Raw genomic sequence first — 20,796 nt, 5'->3', positions numbered from 1 at the left:
CAGAAGAAAGTCTAAGAGACTATTTTTATAATCTTGTGAATGATAATAACCTAAAAGTCTATCCTTGGAAGAGATCCACTGTGCAGCAGATAAAAAAGAATAAGGAAGCAAGTTCTTTATGTTCTTATATGGAATGACCCCCAGAATACACTTTTGAATGAAATAAACGAATAAGAACAACAAAAGATGCAGAACACTGAATAGTATGCTGCCATTTGTGTAAAGATGGGGGAAGAATATTTATACCTAAATTTGCTTATTTGCTATGTCTGGAAAAATACACAAAAATTGATAACACTGATTACTTCTGCCAATCACATTGTCACCCCTCATAAGCTACATTGTTACACAATCATCTTCAAGATTCAAGGGTCCTGGGTTGCAATTTGATAGTTTTAGGTATTTACTGCTAGCTATTACAAGTCATTAGAACCTAAGAAGGGTCATCTATATTATGCATAAGAGTGCCCACCAGAGTGACCTCTCAGCCTAATTTGTAATCTCTCAGCCACTGAAACTTATTTCATTTCACATCCCCCTTTTGGTCAAGAAGATGTTCTCCATCCCACAATGCCAGGTCCAGATTCCTCCCTGGGAGTCAGGGAATATGGGGATTTTTACATCTTTATGAAGTGTTTCAATTTGGTATAATAAACATATTACTTTTGGGATAAGAAAAAATGAGGGAAAGATTTTTAAAAGTTAGAAAGATTGCTGGTGAAAAAGCCTTATTGGTCCGTATCTGTGGATTTCACTCCCTAATATACATGGCCGGAAAGTGCCTCTGTCACTTGTGGTTCTGGCCTCGGACTTCTTGTTCTCTCCCTTTAGGCAGAGTGTAAGTAGGGTTAAACAGAAAAGCTGACTACCTTTCATGCTAATGAAACTGAAAAGACCGCTAAGAATGCAAGTATAATTTGATGTAATTGTAAATTACAGAAAAATTATGATATTCTCCTATGTTATATTTAGTGGCTTAAAGGAACTTTTCTACACAGTGCAGGATCTATAATTTCAGAGACATTGTTATTTTAAAGAACCACCTCTTTTAAAAAGGGCTTCCGTTGCATTTTGAAAATAAATTCTCCATATTTTCCCACAAAGACTGTGTAACCCTTATGAAACCCTTGAGTAGAGGAAAAGGTGGCCCCCATATACAGTCCTCATTTGGCAGGACTCTTCTGATGCGGGCCCAGCCAGAACACCGAGTAGGTGTAAGAGTTCATGTTTTTCTCAACAGACTCCCTTTTATACATGAATGCAAGGAGAATCAAAATGTGCAGTCGTCTGCCTCAGGGCTGGCTGGGGAGTTCCAAAGTAGAGTGAGGCCTGCAGTTAGAACACAGGAGGCCGCTCAATCTCACTAGCGAAGGGTGCAGCGGTGGGGGTTTGGGTAGGGATTGCTCTCCCCGGAGCTCACTGGAGCAACAATTAGAATACCAAGGATTGTGGAGTTTGCTCCAATAATAGTTAAGAACCTGACAATGGGCAAAAGATTCCCTGACATGGTTGCCAAGGCCCAGGCTAGTGCCTGCCCTCTGTGAATTCCAAGTTTGGGTGGGCATATCCCCTCTGCCTGCTTTGGGGTCCCTCTCCTGTTGCTGCCATCTTTGAGGCATAATGATACCTTGTTCAGTTACTGGTACAGTGACAGGCACACAGAAGTGTTCGATAAATGTTTGTTGAATAAATTAATGCCCTCAGTTTTGGTTGGGTAAGTTGTGCTGAAAGGAAGGCAGCAACCTGTATTCTGGGGAGTGCTCACAGGCATGGGCTCTGTATGCGTTTGTGGGACGCAGCAGGCTGAAAACCTCAAAAACTCCCCTGATCTGGGTTGCAAATGCAGGCAGCAGCAGCAATTTGAGCATCAAAAAGAAGAGTTCTATCACTTTTAATGCTCTGGGCTCAACTGCCACTGCCTCTGCCAGCCGTCCACCAGGCTCACCTACTTTGGAACTTCCCTCAGAGGCCAATGACCCTGGCTCAGAGACATTCGGCGACCCTGGAGGAGCCACCACCTGGGTCTGTGTGAGAGGCTGCAGGAAAACAGTCTATGCAAGAGAAACGTGTCTGTCCACTAAGAGTAACAATAGTTGGGGACCGAGGCTATCCCAGAGAGAAAAAATTTATTTGGCTTTTGACAGTATTACCTGATGTTTTGTTACGTCCAAAACAAACCAACGGGGTTTCCAACCTTTCAGCAAAGCCCCTCTTTTGTAAAGTGTTCCCTCAAAGGACCTAGAAGAAATGAAATTATGACCAGTTAATTTGGATTTTCCATTTAAAAAGTAAAGAGGACGTCTGTTGTCTTTGCTTGCCAAGTCTCTATGGGAGATCTCAGAAAGGCCAACCAGAGTTCTCCCTGGGGTTTTTCTACTAGATCTTTGGAAAAAGATTGCCTGTTTCTGCTGGGATTGCTAAATCTGTGAGGTCTGTAGATATCAGTGGTCATCTTTGTAGATATCATACATCTTTGTGCTGTATCGGGATTGAAGCAACATGTAGGGGAAAGGAGAACTGGGAAACAGACAGAGCCTGGAGATGTGTGAGCTCTTAGATCCAGAACCATCTGCAATTAGTATACTCTTGTCCTTCCCAGTTTATGTGAGTAAATTCCTTTATACTTCAGCTAGTGTGAGCTGGATTTCTGATGCCTGCAAATGAAAAAGTGCTGACTAACACATATTTCCTCAAAAGGTCTGGCAGACAAGAGATATTGCCAATTAGGACTGTTGACCTCAAATAATTACAACCTCTTGGCATTATTTTTATGTGCAATTTAAATTTTTCCTCTTCAAAGAACCATCTCAAGTTGCTGAAAGAAAGAAAGAAAGAAAGAAAGAAAGAAAGAAAGAAAGAAAGAAAGAAAGAAAAGAACTGAAAGCAAATCCATTTCAACTTTGCAAAAGGGTGAACAACAAGCCTAGCTTGTTAGCCTAAAGCAGAGTAGGGAGGGCTCAGCATGTCACCTGTTTTCATCGTTCTTGGATGTGTACTGGCTATACAGAGTGGCTGCTCTCCGGTCCACTCCATTGGATGGGGAGAAGCCAGCATTCTGCTCCTCCCCCATGCTGCTGTCTGGGAGGTGCAGCACAGACCTCTTCTGATGGGAAGGCAGGTTTGTAGACACAATTCCTGGAGAACCCGAAGGATATCTCTGGTGCTGGAAAAGACAGAACAGGGGCTAGGAAAGCTTTACAAAGATTTTAAGAAACTGACCCAATAATTTCATTTCTAGAAATTTATCTCAAGGTAGAAACTGGATCAATGAGCAAAGATCCTGGAGTTGTTTATAATAGTAAAAAATGGGATATAATCTAAATGTGTATTGTTAGGAGATTGGTAAAGAGGATTATAGCATTTCCATATCATGAAAGTCCAGACAGTCATTAAAATTCATATACAGTGACAGAATAGAAGATGTATGCCACATGTTAAGTAAAAAAGAAAGCAGGCTTAAAAATAGTATGTATAATAAATCTGTTTTATGTAAAATTATGTGTATAGAACAACAAAATAAATTTGACAGCATAGTGGTTTATTTTTTAGTTTATAAATTGTGGGTGATTTTCATCTTCTTTTAAATAACTTTCTGTGTATTGTCTTATTGGAAAAAGTAAGTATATCTCACTTTCATAGCCAGAAAAAAAAAATCAATACCTTATTTTTCTGAGAAACAAAGCATTAGGCATCATATGTCTGTGGCCCGAATTGCCATTTGAAGCAGAGGCAGAGTCCCTGAGGAACCTTTTTTATCAAGTCAAAAGTTTCCTTCTACACTCCATTCTCCTTGACCTCTCTGTGCCATCTGACACTGCTGACTTCTCCTTATTCCTGAAATGCTCTTCGGAATGCTCATCTGTCCTAATTTCCCTTCTGTTGATTTGGAGCCAATTTGATGTGGGGTTGAATGCTGGCGCCAACAATTACTAGCTGTGTGTTCTCTTTGTACCTGATCCCTCACTGTGGATTAAACAGGATGCTAATGTACGTACAGAACTAAGCGCAACTGCTTGCACATATTATGTGCTTGATAAATGCTTTGTAAATCAGAATCAGAAAAGTTGTGAGCAACAGAAAGCAGTATATTTGTTGTTTCAAAATACTTTTATTTTCTTTCCTTGCTTATTTCTCTGGAGCAAACACGGTCTCGGTATTCTCTTCCTCCCTTATGGGGTAGAATATCAGCTGAAACCACAGAGGGCACAGAGACAGAAAAGAACCTAGTAATTTTCACTGGATACAGGGCCCTGAAACATAAGCATTATGTCACTGTGGTAAAGTGAGACACTCAGGAAGGATTCAGTCACTTGGAATTTTCTGCCCTGGCCCCCCACCCAGGGCATGACCTCTCCTTTTGAACACAAACCCACCAGGGTTCTGTCACTCATGGAAATTGACCCAACCCCTACAAAAACTCAGAAGGAGCTCCTTAAGGGGCTTTGCCAACTTACATGGCCTGCTCTTGGTTCTTCTTTAAGGTCCACTTTTACCCTTTCCCACAACTGCTGCCATTTCTCAGGGGTTTGGTTCAATTTATGCTCCAGTCTTTCAATTTCCTGCAAAGTAATGAAAAAGAATTTTCTGACAGATCAGTATTTCATAGAAATCAGGATGTGCCCCAGAGCCACAACTCCTTTGTCCTGAGACCAGATGAACAGCATGGCCAGAAAGCAGCTAAATAAAGTGGTAAAACATGGGGCCTGAGAGGGCCTCCAAGCCAGGAGCAACAGTGGGAGCTCTAGTTGGTGTGATACACTGTGGCAGTGATTTCTTAGGACCTGTAACCAAGTTTTTAAAGACTGAATGGCTTAAATAGTAAAAGATGAAATATGTATCTCAAACATCACCATCCTTTGGCAACCCATGGGAAATCTGATGGCCACTGCAAAAGGTCAAGCACTAGGCCCTGGGTTCAATTCCTAACAAATGAGGCAGATGATAAATCTGCCCTTGACAGAGGAAACTCTCTGGTGACTCAAATCAGAAATGGAAAGAATGTTCCAGGAAACGGATTTTCCTTCTGATAGGGAAACTGTAGATCTGAGTAGCTGCCTCTGAAGCAGTGCTATTGATGAAGCATACTTCTGGTCAGAAAATCGGAAGAAGACACGTCTTCATATCAGGGCTCAAACCTTTTCCCCAGGGCTTTTCCTTTCATTAGAGTGGCTACTGCGAGGAACGGTCACACTCTAGAATACTCCTTGCAGAAAATGGTTTGCAGCTCCCCACAGGCCATAGCTACCCATACTTCCGACCAGAGGAAGTAAAATACCCACAAAAGCCATATCCCAGCCTGAATCAGGTTTCTTGGGTAGGTATAACAGGTTGCAAGCTACCTAAATTATGCTGTTTGCTCAAATGCTTCCTTGTAATGTTGGGGAAATTTACTCTTATTGAACCCCTTTCCAACTGTTGAGCTTGGTTCCCACTGAAGTCAGAGAGCAAAGCTGGTTTCCTCATACTCTAGAAGTGCCACCTACAACACTAACCCAGAGGAAGGAGAGCATATTCAGAGGTTTGCGAATCAGTCTTCGCTTAGCTTGGTTGGTTCATGTGCCTCCAGGGCCCCTAAGTGTGCATTTACACACAGATGACTTACACTGAAGAGGCTGGTGAGAGCATCAGGCTGAGTACAGCTGACATCATCATAGCATGGCCACACTGTTCTCCTCTGGCTCTGGGGCCCAGTTCCTCTGGTCATTTCAGAGTCCTCAGAGGGTGAGTGCTTGGGGGTTAGCATTATCCAGTCATATGAAGGTCCTGTAGACAGGGTCTCCTCTATGTAGTAATCCCACTTTTTGAGGCTGGAGACATTTACATTGGGTTTCAGGGCCTGTTTAAAGAAAACTCTGAAATATAGTTTCATCTTGATCACAAAGTACCCTAAGTTTACTGGCAGGCCAGCCCCTAACATTTGCAGGGTCCAGGGTAAGAGTACAAATGGAAGTTCAAATACCATAGGTCTAAATATTTAAGTTATGCATCAAGGTAAACTATTAATTAAAATATGTTCTATCCCCCTACATTGACAAATATAACTTTCTAATGAGCTAGAAGGCCAGGTTCAAACTGAGAATTTGTGGATTCCTTAGAGTTCTACACCAGAAAGTGATATCATGGGGGGAGCTGGCTTCTGCTCCCAGTCCTTGGCCTAACCCCCTTCTCTTACCTGGCTCTGTCCTACACTATGATAGTCTTGCGTCAATGTGTGGGTATACCCCAGCCCATTCAGACAGACTCTGTCCACTCTTCCTCCACCCCTAAACACTACTCCTTGGGTACTCTTTGAGCTTAGGGTTATGGACACTGGCTTTGAAGACTGAGGTAGAGAAGTGGACTGGCAAGTGGGTTGGATTTGGACAAGGAATTTCAAGGTACCCAGAGCATGGTTTAGCTGAAGGAAGAGGATGGGCTCTAAGTAAGCTCCCAAGTGGGCTCCCTTTGGTTTCTTGGACTGAGGGGGGTGTGGCTGGAAGAAAACCAGAGCGGGATACTAACACACGGGGTCCAGGGCAGGGGCCTCTCTTGTCCCTAAGGACAGTACTGTTTCTCAGAAGCAGTCTTTTCCATCCCAGAGCCTATTTTATATGGATGTGTGTGGCACAGCATGGTTGCTCCTGAGATGTCATCCTTATTGGGCTGGGCTCCAAGCAAGCCTGCCTCCCACAGGCATCCTTCCAGGGCTTTGATACAAATGGAATTAAGGAAACCTTTTCTAAAAAGTATTTTAGATTTATTTTTAGCTTAGACCACCTGTTGAAGTTTCAAGTTCTGTTAGTTCTTTTCTTCTTGGGGAAAGGAGTCTTGCTTTTATTTTCTTAAAGTTATCCCTTCTAGGTTTTGGGGGCTAGCTCCTAATTTTTGTGGTCAAGAATTTGGTGAACAGTCTTCATTCTATCACAATCTAAACCCACTGAGTCTCAAACTTTTAAATCTCTTTTAGTGTGGAACCCAGTCAAATGCTTATAAAAAGTTTAAACAGCTTATATATACTAAAACTAAGTAAAACTTTAACACAAAATATTCAGCAACTGAAACATAAATGATTTATTCCTATACCTCTGTTTCCACTGGTGAATATAAATAGTTAAAGAAAATAGGACTCCTCTTGTGCATTCTATCAATACACTCCCAGATACAAATTCCTTTTTTGGCATGCTTGTCTCCTCCTTTATCATCAAATAAAGTTCCTGTAAAAAAAAATCAAAAAAATCCAACAAAACAAAAGTCAAATAAATCAAACATTTTGCCTAAAAATATGATGCACATAACAGATGAAAACTGAAATATTTCTTTTAGCTCTAGAAACAACAACATATGTGCAGAAACCTTAGAAAATAATTGCAACACTAAAGATAAGAACAAACTTTGCAGCTATATGGAAACAAACTCAAAAGGAAGGGGAAAATCTGAAAAGGTTTTCTAAGCTTCTAGCAGTATAGCCTGACTCCCTTCCAACCCTCTACCTCTGTGTACCTGGATTTAGGTTCACAGAGGTCCATGCCAGGAGACAGTCTACAGAGTTCTTTTAAGAGAAAATGGAAGGAGTTAGAGTTGATTTGATGAAACTCAGTAAAAACATAATTTTGTATTTCTTTTTTAAAGTCATTTGTTATTTATTATGAAGCCATTTAAAGTGTTTTCTTGTTAGTAGTTTACATATACTGCAAATCACATGATGGAATGTCTGGATAACAGATGTGTATGGTCTGCATCCTTGGGTGACTTGAAAACAGAATGAGAATTTAGGGGGGATACCTTGGGGATCTTCTGAAGCTCCTTTTGTATCTTTCAAATAGTTAATCTGTTACTTTCACATGAGCCCACTTTGGTTTTAACAGGGAAGAGGATGTGTCAGGGTGAGGCAGAAGGCATTTCTGTAAAAGACCAGGAAGGATGCTTCTCCTGGCAGTGCTGTCAGGCTTTGAATGAAATAACTCAGTCAAAAGCCAACAAAACATTTTAGTTTATCAGAAAGGAATGTCTCAGGCTGCACAAAAACCTATAATGTGGGGCTACCTTTTAACCGCAGGATCTAGTGCAGTGGTTCTCAACCTTGGCTACAAGTAAGAAGAACCCAGGGCTTTCAAAAAATCCTGATGCCCAGGTGTCACCTCAGACCAATTAAATCTGAGTCTCTGGGGATAAGACTAAGATAGTGATGATTTTTAAAGTTTCCCAAGTAATTCCAATTTGCAAAGTTGAGACTGATCTAGGGGTTGGAATGGATTTTAAGGTCACCTCATTTAACCCTCGACTCGGGGCCTTGAGGCATGGTTTACATCTAACAGCTGCACAGTAGTCAGCCCAGGGTGGAATAGGCTCCGAGCACTTTTGTCTGGCAGGAAGAGAATGAGCTGAGCTGGAAGAGAAGATGCAACATTTGGTCCTCCATGCCTTAGGTAGGTTCTCCTTCCCCTCCCCCAAGCCACTCTCAGTCATGATAACACCTGGTGATTGGAACCAAGTCCAATGGACTTTTTTTTTTATAACCATATGGCTGGCTTAGAGAACACCTTTTAAAAAAGTAGGAATCATCAGATAGCTAGTGTCAAATCCTATCAAATCACAATTCTATAATCCGGTATAATCAGCATACTGATCTTCTAGGACACGGGAGAGTTAATGTGTTTAGGCTTTTCCAATGAAACCTTAAGAATTATGAGTGATGAATTCTACCAGCAGTGGTTCAAATTCCTTGTCTTGGCTGGCAGAGGGTAGTTACCAAAGCTATTCCTAACTAATGTTTCATAGGTGTCTTATTGTGTAGGCTTGATAACTAGTATGTCTACTCAAGCATGACAGTAACAGACCTGAAATAGACAACCTGGTCTGGTCTAGGGACCTGAAGCCTGCCTTCTTCAATGCTAATTAGGTGGGTGGCCCTTGGATAGATAATCTTTGGCTCAGACATTCTAGGATCCTAAATGCATATTTATGAATTTTAAGGAAACACATAACCAGGACACAGATGGAAATACTTATGTTTCCAAATAATCAGAATAATCTTTATATATACACGAAAAATACCCCTTTTATCCACACCATTTTATTTAATCTTTTCAATAACCCTGTGTGATAGGCAGGACAAGTATCCTTGTTCAGTTTTTCAGGTATTGAAACTGAGGGTCAGAGAGATGATATGATATACCCAAAGCCTCCCCATTATATGAGTGGTGGTTTTCAGCATAGGCTGCAGAGTGGGATCACCGGAGGAGTTTAAAAGCTACCGATGCCTAAGTCCTACCTCCAGAGATGATGATTTAATTGGCCTGGGGGTGTTTCCTGGACACTGATAGTTTAAAAAGCTCCTCACATGATTATAATGTTTACTCAAACCCAGGAATCTCTGCACTAGACCTTGTTGCTTCTCTAATGTAGATAACCATCATCTGCTAGAGAGGAAGCCTTGGTGTTTGGCCACATCTACATGCTGCTAAAACAACTTGCTGATCAGCTTAACTGAGTAAAACGAACTGCTCTATTAAAAAAAAAAAAAAAAAAAAAAAAACACAAAAAAACAAAAAACGACTCCAGGGAGAGAAACACCTATGCTTCACTCAGGCCAACACTGTCTGCACATGCTGCTCCTTTTAGTGACAGAGCTGAGTGATATGGTCACCACTTAGACACGGGTCAGTCCGCTGTAAGAGCAGGCTTAAGGCAGCAGTAACTAGCTCTACTAAGCCCCTGGTCTTAACTGCTATGCACACTGCCTCCCAGGGTAGGCAGCCTTCCTACTAGAATGTGTATCAGGGATGGAAAACTGAGTCAAAAGTTTCTGCTAAATCAATGCCAATACTTTGGAATATTAAAATAGAAATATTTACTATTTAACTCTACAAAATTGCTACAGGAGTGACTTGCCTTCCCTAAGAGCTAACACAAGCACATAAATCTCATAATCTGGGCACCCATTCATACTGCCACATTCATAGTTCAAGGCCTTACCACACTTGGGGGCAGTTACTTTATTAGGGTTTTCTTTTCAAAAAACCAAAAACATGCAAAACTAACAATAAAGATGGAATAGGGGCATACAAACACTTACCGTGCTCTAATCTTTCATAGTCTGAATCCAGGAGAAATGTTTTAAAGCGATTAGACACATAGTGGAAAGCCAAGAACTTTAAGTAATACAGATTAAATTCAAACTCAGTTGGATACTGGTTGTGAACCTGAAACACAAGGCAAAGAAAAGAGTAAGAATCAAACCAAACAGAGTGGAATGTCACGCCACTGAATGCTGACCTGAAATATGCAGGAGACCATTCACTTACTCATTCAGCAAATATGTGAATCCATACCATAAGGGGAGACGGGAAAGGAACCAGCTTTACGGAGCACCTACTATATGCCAGAAACCATGCTGGGTGTTTTATAAACATCTTCTGTAATCTCCACAATAACACTGCAAGGTAGGCATTATTAAACCCACTTTACAAATGAGGAAACTGAGGATCAGCAAGACTGTGCAACTTATCCAGTGCCATTCAAAAGTAACTGATGAGCCCAAATTTGAACGCTGCCTTGTTAGACGCCAAGATCTGCACCCCATCATTACATTACTATGATAGACACTTGGCAGAGATATAAAATCAACATAAATTATGGTTCTTGCTTTTCAGGAGCTTGTGGAGTAACAGTGTGAAATCCAACAAGAAAAACAGTACTTATAGAAGTTTGGCAGTGAAAGGAATGAGAAGGGAAGATCATGTCTTAAGGGCAGAGCAAGAGAAGTTTTCTGGACAACAAAAATGTGTGCATGTCTCAAGGCAATGCAGAAAGAGCCAATAGAGGGAGAATAAATTTTGTATAAAGAACTAATAACTAAGAGAACAAGGCCCTGGAAAAACAGGAATGAATGAGGTTAAGGGTCCAAATATAGGGAATAGCCTTGGAAACAAGGAGGGATAGAGGAGTCAAGAAAGAGCCAAGGGAAGAGGGAGGAGCTTATGCCTTTTAAACTTAATTTTTCTCAGTAAATAAGCAGTGAGGTCACTGACTATAGAATAAGGATGAAGGAATGATATGGGAGGAAAAGGGCAGGATAAAACTTGAAACAAACACTGACCTATGGGCATACGTTAGGCAAGCTACACCGTGGAGGCATCTCACATTGGCAGAAGGTAGGCTAATGACTTTGTGATGACTCTCCAGTCCACCTAGCAATCTCACCTTTATATTGCTCAAGCAAGCTCATGACCAGCTAGTGCATTTCTGTTTGGTTGAGACAAGTTCTAATCATAATTGTATGTGCTTAAAAGCTGTTTCAAGTGAACGTTGACGGCAGGTTGTATAAACATCAGCTTTCCTCTCCTTGTTTAATTTGGCAATATGGACCTACACATGCTCAGCCAAAGTGAGCAGGGATGCATGTAATATATTAACTGCTCAATGAACCAGTGGGAATTTAAAGTCACAAATTGGATATTATTGGTTTATCAAAGTTTATTGTCTGGTTTAGAAACCCAGGTTTTGGTGATGAGTAAAGGTTTTTTTTTTTGAGCAACAATTTCTTATTGGCTTTTTAATTGAACTAGTATTTTAGGTCATAAGATCTGCAAAATAAAATGGATTTTAGGAAGACTCACTGAAAGGGTGTGATTCTTATGCACTGGGTCTGTATACCCTGGAGTTGCTTTCTTGAAGCACTCTAAGCCACTGCCCTTCCTATTGCATCAGGTCTCTGTAAACACAAGATCCTTCCAAGGGTCACTGTGACATGGCTCTGAATAGCCATGCTCCATGTTTTTAAAACTGCAAGCATATGTATTAAGTATGGATTTTTACATCAAGGAAAATGAAGGGATTAGACAAAACAAGTTTCTGTGATTATGCTACATGAGCAACTCATTAGAAAGGCTATGCATACTTGCAGTTTTCAGTTGTAACTAAATAACTTAAGCTAATCTGACACATATTTAAGGATCAACAGTTATTATTTTGCAGCATTATAAATAGGCACAAAAAGAAATAGTTTGGATAAGTGGTTATTATAATTAGTAATACTTTCTTCCATTCCTATAATGGAAAATACAGACTTTAGAAATCAGCTTTTCTTTCTTAGCTCTCTCTGTCTTAGTCTCAACTGCTTCTCCTAATACAGCAGTCCTCATTCAAATATTCACCTTTATTGTACATAGGCACACATATGTGTCAATTTGACTCTCTGCTAAGCTAGGTTCTCTGGTATTACTGGCTCCCCTCTTAAGCAGTGCTCAGTCCTGAAGTTTCCTGTATTTTCTTCTCATGCCCTGTCCTTTAATGCCATGTAAATCTCTCTGGTGTGAGAACTTGGTTCAGTATCAATAGCACCATCCCAGTGGGCCAATGTGCACATGATGGAGAGGGGAGATTCAGCTCTAGGATGGTAGGACTGAAGAAGGGGACAGACCCAGTGAGGATGGAACTTTGCTGTCTGAGACTCTTGGGGAAGAGAAATCTGCAATGTGTTCAGGCAGAGTGAGCTCCAAGCTCCAAGAGCTTCTTTGCCTTCAGTAGTCACAGGCCAGCCCTGGATTACTGTTCCCAGGGGGAGAAGAAAGTTCAGGCTTTTTCTACTGACTGAGTCCACAATCAAAAGTTTCTATACATATGTTCTAAAACTCCTTTAAAAACTTCAATTAAACAAAGATTCCAAACTACAAAACATTTCCTCTCAATGACTATTCTCAATGCTTTAATCGCCCACTCTCAGTGACTGGCTTTGCCACAAACCCAGAACTTAACAATTATGTGAGAAAGAATAGAAATTTCTCCAATGCCTCTGAGCTCATTCAGCTATCTCTGCTGGAATTGGAATTGGTGTTTAGAGAGCATCAAGGTGTGAGGGCTCAGAGGTACGTGTGTGTACGCACGCGTGCGTGTGAGTTAGTTCTGTGTGCTATAAACTGCAGTTGCTCCACTGACACTCCATGCTTACTGTATAACTGCTTGGCACTGAAAAACAATCTGCCCCCAGACTGGGGTTAATTACCAGGCAGGTGGAAGAGGAGGTGCAGAACAATTTTTTAGTTTATTTTTTTACTCTTAAAAAAATAATTCAAGCAACAAGCAAACAAGAAGTTCTTCAGCGGGGAAAAAAATCAGATTGACCTGAATGTCGGATTGATTAATATCTAGATACCACATTTGGAATCTGATATTAAGAAATGAGGAATTTTCTGAAATGTCTTTCTACTGTAATATATAAAGAAATGAAGGGCTGACTACATTCACAAGACAAAATCTGGTGCTTAGATTTCTAGTAGGGAAGAAAAGTCACTGTCTCCATTTAGCCCTACTTCCCAGGGATTCACAGTTTGTACAGTTCATTGGCTTCTTTTCCTGTAAATGAGACACCTCGATTCTTGTGCCGTACCACCACAGTCTCCACAAGGTACAACCCACATGCTTCTCCTTCTGCTAAGTATTGTTTTAATAGAAGGCCAGGGAGACTAGCACAGACTTTGAGATAGGGGGATGGGTACGAGTTTAGAGGTTTGTTGGACACAAGATTTTTGGCTTCAAAAGCTTTATTAAAGTATAATTGAGATGCAATAAGCTGCCACAAAGTATACAATGTGATAAGTTTTGATATATATATATACAACCATGAAGCTGTCATCAAAATAAAGATATAGCCTTTATTTATAACCCCCAAAAGTTTCCTCATGCCCCTTTGTAAACCCTCCCTTTTGCCTTTCCCTGCACCTCCTTCCCCAAGCAAACACTGATTTTTCTATACTACAGATTAGTTTGTACTTAATGAGAGTTTTTATATACATGGAATCATAAGTATGTAATTTTTTTTGGTCTGCCGTCTTTCATTAAGTATAATTATTTAAGATCTATCCATGTTGTTGGATTAGTCATAGTGCATTCCTTATTTCTGAGTAGTATTACATTGTATGAATATACTTGCCACCTGTTGATGGACATGTGGGTTGTTTCCAGATTTCTGGGTATTACAAATAAAGCTGCTATGAACAGTCATGTACAAACCATTTTATGGGTATATGCTTTCATTTCTCTTGTATAATTACCTAGGAATGGACTGGCTGAATCAAATGGTAGGTGTATGTTTAACTTTTTTTTTTTATTAGAGAAGTTGTAGGTTTACAGAAGAATCATGCAAAAATACAGTTTCTATATTACCCCTCCACCCACAGTTTTCCCTATTATTAACACTTTGCATTAGTGTGGCACCTTTATTACAACTGATGAAATAATATTATTATAATTGTAGTATTAACTATAGTCCATAGTTTACATTAGGGTTTACTGTTTGTGTTGTACAGTCCTATGGATTTTTAAAAATTTTTATTCTAGTAACATACAACCTAAAATTTCTCCCTTTTAACTACACTCAAATATATAATTCAGTGGTGTTAATTACATTCACAATGTTGTGCTGCTATCATCAAAATCCATTACCAAACTTTTCTGTCACCCCAAACAGAAATGCTCTATCAATTAAATATTAACTATCCATTCCCTACCCTACCCTATCCCCTAGTTTCTGACGCTATGAATCTGCTTATCCTAATTATTTTGTATCAGTGAGATTATACAGTACTTGTCCTTTTGTGTCTGGCTTATTTCATTCGGCATGACGTCTTCAAGGTTCATTATGTTTTAGCATATATCAGCACATTATAAAGTTTTATGGCTGAATAATAGTCAATTGTATGTATATAACACATTTTGTTTAACTATTCATCTGTAAATGGACATTTGGGTTGCTTCTACCTTTTGGCTATTGTGAATAATGCTGCTATGAACACTGGTGTACAAATGTCTGCCTGAGTTCCTGTTTTCAATTCTTTTGGTTATATACCTAGAAGTGGGACTGACAGGTCATACGGTAATTCTATGTCTAACTTTTTGAGGAACTGCCAAGCTGTTTTCTACAGTGACTGTACAATTTTACATACTCACAAACAATGTATGAGGGTTCTTATTTTTCTGCATCCTTGTCATCACTTATTTCCTATATATTTCTTAAAATAAGTCATTCTAGTGGGTGTGAAGTGGTATCTCATTGTGGTTTTGATTTGCATTTCTCTAATGGCTAATGATGTTAAGCATCTTTTCATGTGCTTATTGGCCATTGTATATCTTTTCAAAGAAAAGCTTTTGGTTTCATTTGTTTTTCCTATTGTTGGTCACAAGATTTTTGGGGCCTAAATACAAGTCTTCTTGAGATAAATTTAGCCTTATTATATTGTGAAGAATTGGGAATAATAGGCATCTCTGCCAGCAAATTAAATCTACATGAGCATATCCCCAAATATGCTGATGAATATAGTTTTAGGCCTCTTAGGCATCATCTGGATTCTGTTCAAAATAATTTTATATTTAACTTGCTGAAGATAAAAAAAAAATACAGATTTAAAAGACAAAGACATTTTAGTTTTGCTTCGTATTACTTACTGAAACTTGCCAATTTCACTTATTTATAAGAGAATCTGAAATGGAATTTGGAGAAACATGAATTTTTTTTTGTTTTATTTTTTGCCATGTGCCATTAAGTGCTTTGTAAAATTTAAAGGCCCATAAAAGTAAGCCGTGACTCTAATCCCAGGAAAGATCAACATTTTGCTATGAAACATAATAAATTAAAATTGGATTATGCTTTTAGGAATTACAAACATTAAGCTACAAAAGACTGTACAGAGAATGGTACCAACATTTGCAAAACTATAGGTATAGTATCAACATTTGTTTTTGCTATTTCACAGATTAAGATTTCACAAATATTAATTGTGCACTTTATTAAGTATCTTGTACTGTGCCAATCACTTTGCATAAGATTTTTCAAAATCATTCCATATTATATAGATGAAGAAACTGAAGCACGGAGAAATTAAACAGTTTGTCTAAGATCACAAACTCAGTAGGTAGGACCAATATGCAAACTCAGATTTTATGGGTTTAAATATTAAAAGCCTGAATGCAAAATTGCTTTGTTATAAAACAGCATGGGTTATTGCCAATTATGTCCTGTTTTCAGTTGAATGGGAGGCAGGCCGAGACCAGAAACTTGGATATACCATGAATCCATTAGCTGCAACTATTTCGCCAGTATTAGTGGACACATTCCAGAGTAACATACCTGCATGCGTGTGTGTGGGGCAGAGAGCACTAAGCTGCTCACACACGTGCTCATAATCAAGTCTCATCTTCAAAAAGCAAATATTTTTTCTCTTTGGAAAAGGGCTTGCATACTGCTGGCATGGGATAACAGTGAGGAGGATCACATCAAAAAGCTAGACCAGAGTGAGTCAATTTTCAATCTGAATAAACTTCGAAGGCAAGGTTAAAACTGTTACTTGTTTGTTTTTCTCATTGTAGGAAACAGTGAAAATGTTCTGAGATGCTCTCAAAATTTACTCAAGTGCTGAAAAATAAAAGGGATACTTACACTTCTTGTTTCCATTGATATTATACATAATTTTCATTTTGGTATACTTAAAAAAGAATTTTAGATAAAAATTTCATCTTTGTATTTTGGATGAATTTTCCTTTTGAATTTGGCTCAACTGTTTTAAGAAAAGGAAGCATCCTGTAATGATATCATTTGAGCTAAGCAAATTTCTTTTAGAAGCAACAAAATATCTGCCAGATTTTGCTATTATGAAACAGTGATTTAGCATTTATAATTCATCTGACACCTGGATATACTGGCATAAACAATGGCTTTTTATATGATGAGGCAGTTCTAATTTAGGATCAGGGCTTCATTTGTTTTCTTTGTAACTTTATTAGTACTAATGGACAAGGCTAGGCATAATTCCATGGCCTGCCTTTTGGCACTCAGCATGTTAGAAATGGTTAATAGGCAGGGAACACATTCCACCCTGGAAAGTTTCACTTGCTGCTGTATAATTTTGAACTTATTTTTCTGTTTTGGGGCCTGGCTCTGGTTTGGGCCTCTGAGAGACTGAGGACAGCACTAATTCGAATTGTCTGGTCAAAGCCAGAGACATGTAAAGCACTAGTGTTCACTTGAAAGGCATTCAAAGAAGGCATTTTCTTATGCCTAAAACCAGTATGTAGGAGATGATGAAACATTACCTTATAATTAAGTCAGAAGCACTATTTGTTAACTGCATTCTTCTTAGACTCCTCTGTTTTTGAATGATTAAACAATCTCTTTACAGCAGAAAATAATTTGCTTCACCAAAGCTGATAGCTATTATAGCTAAGCATTCTTTACGTTCTGCAATTAAGGTCATATGCTCACTTGGTCATGACTTGTCTGCACTCAAGTTATTATGTATGGTGTACTAAGTCAAAGAAAGGTTCAGGCAAAATTTTTTAAAATTCAATTTTAATTAAAAAATTTTTAATGTAGTATAGGTTGATTTGTCATCACCCTATAAAGGGATCTTCAGACCCTAAGCAATATTAGTTTCCACAATTTGTAAAACAATCACCTAAAAATAATTGAGCTTTATTAAAAGTCAACTTGTTTTTTGATTTCAGAACCAACTGGTTTATATAGAACTTGACTTTTAATTCCTTATTTAAAATAAAAACAGTAACCAAAAATTGAACATATACCACAAGTTGCTTTATATAACAGCATTATTTTAAGCATCTATTTAATGTGTTCTAGAGATAAAAGGAATGTAATTTATACTTCATTTCAGTTTATGTTAAATTGCTTTGTCCTCACCACGTAAGGGATACTTACAGAATACAGGTTACCTTTCAATATTCTAGATGACTCATCCTACCACCCCACCTCTGAAAATAAAATAAGAGCATTATATTCCAAGTAATTATTGTGCTTGGGACAGAATGAAGTTCCCATCTGCAAGGACAGTATGTTTTATATGAGAACCTCCCATCTCTTACTGATTGTGAGTAGACTTCTTTTGCTGACTCTAATGTGTAAGCATGTGGAATCATGCAAGTTGAACACAGAGATTTAACATATTTAGTAATGCATTTAACTTAATCCAAATTCAGCTATACAAACTCAGCCTCCTGCAACCTTCCTCCCATTTAAAAAATAAATATATTTCCCCTCCTTTCTAAAATTTCAGAAAGGAATTAAAAGGTAAAAACCCATAAGGGGTGGGGAGGCTGGGAGGAGAGAAGTAGCAGGCCAAGAAAATTCAGCAAATTTTGGGAAGACGGAAAATGGAAGGAAGAATAGCAATAAGTGATAGAAGAGCAGAAGTGACACCGTGACACCTGCAGGAGGAAAACCTGCTGAGAAGGTACCAGTTTGCCCTGTAAACAGAAAGGCTCAGGTCTCAGAGGCCCAAGTGCTGAGTAATACAGGGATGAAATGAGGGCTGAAAATGTGGATGAGTTGGAAGTCTATAGAGGCAGTGGTTAGACTTCAGGGTCCTTTCACACCCCATGTAGCCACGTGATCACCTTTTCCAGAACAAGAGACTACAGGTTTGTTCTCTGGAAAAACTGAACTTGATAAGCTCTGGACTTGGGAACACCAGACACAATTGGGTTAGAGGTGAGGTGTGGGACATAAATAGCTTGGAAAAAGGAAAAGTCTGCATACTCAGCTGGTATCTCCCTGGATTCACTTCCTGCCCTGCTTCTAGAAAACAGGCAGTTAGGCTTTAAGTGCTCTCTGGGTAACAGACTGACACATTTTCTGGAGAAACTAAATAGCCACTGTTTTATTTTTCTGGAACTCCAGGTACTGAGATATTGGGATCTGTATTTCAGATTTATTGAAGTATAATTTTCATACAATAAAATTTACCTATTTTAAGCAGTTTGGTAATTGTACACAGTTGTGTAAGCCACAGCACAAATCAAGATAAAGAATAATTCTTCATCCTAAAAAGAGTGTGTCATTTACAGTCAATCCCTTGCCCTGATCTCTGGTCCCAGGCAACCACTAATCTGCTTTTTGACACTATGGTTTTGTCTTTTCTAGAATTTCATACAAATGGAATCATACAATGTATAGTCTTTTCTTTTGCCTGGTTTCTTTCACAGAAAATAATGGTTGTGAGATTCATTCATGTTGCTGTGAATATTAATATTTTGTTCCTTTTTCTTGCTGAGCAGTATTCCATTCCATGGATATACCAGAATTTGTTCATCTATTCAGCAGTTAATGGGACATTTGGGTTGTTTCTCATGTTACTTCTTTATAGTCACATCCATTCTCCACCCCCCCCCATCTATAACCCCTGGCAATCAATAATTTGTTCTCTATAATTTTGTCATTTCAAGAATGTTCTATAAGTAGAATCATATAGTATGTGAAAGGCTTTTTTTTTTTTCCACTCAGCACAATGCTCTTGAGATCCATTCAAAATGCTGCATATATCAATAGTTCATCCCTTTTTATTGATGAGTAGTATTCCATGGTATGGATGTACCACAGATGGTTTAGCCATTTGCTTACTGTAGGACATTTCCACGTCCCAACCCACCCCCCCACCTGAGGTTTTGGTTATTACAAATAAAGCTGTCATGAACAACACTGTTATATTTGAAGCAAGTTTCTTGTAAAAAGCATATAGTTGGGTCATGTTTTCTTATCTACTCTGCCAATATCTGGAATTTAGTTAGTATATTTAAACCATTTACATTTAATATAATTGTTGAATATTTTAGGGCCTAAGTTTGCCATTTTTGTTTTGGTTTTCTGTTTGTTTTTTCTGTTTTCTGCCCTCTGAGGATTTCCTGAACATCTTTTAGAATTTTTTAAAATTCCATTTTGATTTATCTAGAGTGTTGTTTAGTGTATCTCCTTATGTAGATTTTTTAGTGGTTGCTCTAGGTATTACATTATTTATCTTATCATAGTCTACTGGTGTTGACATTTTACTAGCTTGCTGTTAGATCTTCTTTTATTGTTTCTCCAAGCCCTAAGCAACCAATAATCTAATTTTCTGTCTCTATAAAATTATGTGTTCTAGACATTTCATATAAGTAGAATGATGCAATATGTAGACATATTCAACTGGCTATTTCACTAGGCATAATGTTTTCAAGGTTTCTCCAGATTGTAGTATGTATCAGTGCTTTCTTGATAGTGCCCTTTCATGCAAAACTGTTTTAAATTTTATTATCCATTTTTCTTTTGTTATTTGTGCTTTTGGGGTTGTATGTAAGAAACAACTGCTAAATCCAAGGTCTGGAAGATTTGCTCCTATATTTTCTTCTAAGAATTTTATATTTTTGATTCTACTATTTAGGTCTTTGATCCATTTGAGTTAATTTTTGTATTATATAGTATGAGGTAAGGGTCCAAAGTCATTTTTTTAGATGTGGCTATCCAGTTGTACCAAAACCATTTGTTGAAGAGTATTCTTTCCCAATTGAATGGTCTTGGCACCTGTGCTGGTTTGGATCCATTATGTACCCCATAAAAAGCCATGTTCTTTTAATCCAATCTTGTGGGGGCAGACCTATTGCGGGTGGGACCTTTTGATTAGATTGTTTCCATGGAGATGTGACCCCATCCATTCAAGGTAGGTCTTAATCCCTTACTGGAGTCCTTTAAGAGAGCTCACAGAGAAAGGGAGCTCAGAGAAGCTGAGAAAACCATTTGGAGGGAAGCTAAGATATGTAATCCAAAGTTTGCCCCTGGGAGAAACAAGCAGAGTGCTGAGAGAAGCTAAAAGAAAAGCTGAGACAGAAGCCCAGAGACATTCTGGAGAAAGTCACTGAAATCAGAAGCTAAACCCAGGAAAGAAGGTTCAGCAGAGCCAGCCATGTGCCTTTTGATGTGACAGAGGAACCCTGGATGCCATTAGCCTTTCCTCAGAGAAGGTATCTACCTCTTGATGCCTTAATTTGGACATTTTCATG

At 38.7% G+C, this 20,796-nt stretch overlaps 1 protein-coding gene across 2 annotated transcripts in view; it reads right to left on the bottom strand.

Moving 5' to 3' along the window:
- Window positions 1-20,796, bottom strand: part of SBF2 (SET binding factor 2) — a 696,898-nt gene that overhangs the window by 14,962 nt on the left and 661,140 nt on the right. For both annotated transcript variants that reach the window (XM_037839994.1, XM_037839995.1), the window contains 6 exons: window positions 10,055-10,181; window positions 7,063-7,193; window positions 5,603-5,836; window positions 4,455-4,559; window positions 2,970-3,163; window positions 2,151-2,238 (listed from right to left, as the gene is read on the bottom strand). In XM_037839994.1, coding sequence (XP_037695922.1) covers window positions 2,151-2,238; window positions 2,970-3,163; window positions 4,455-4,559; window positions 5,603-5,836; window positions 7,063-7,193; window positions 10,055-10,181 — 879 coding nt within the window. The remainder of the gene's footprint in view (window positions 1-2,150; window positions 2,239-2,969; window positions 3,164-4,454; window positions 4,560-5,602; window positions 5,837-7,062; window positions 7,194-10,054; window positions 10,182-20,796) is intronic.

The sequence above is a fragment of the Choloepus didactylus genome, chromosome 6, assembly GCF_015220235.1.
Source record: "Choloepus didactylus isolate mChoDid1 chromosome 6, mChoDid1.pri, whole genome shotgun sequence".
NCBI lineage: Eukaryota > Metazoa > Chordata > Mammalia > Pilosa > Megalonychidae > Choloepus > Choloepus didactylus.
This window is presented reverse-complemented; position numbering and strand designations above follow the sequence as displayed.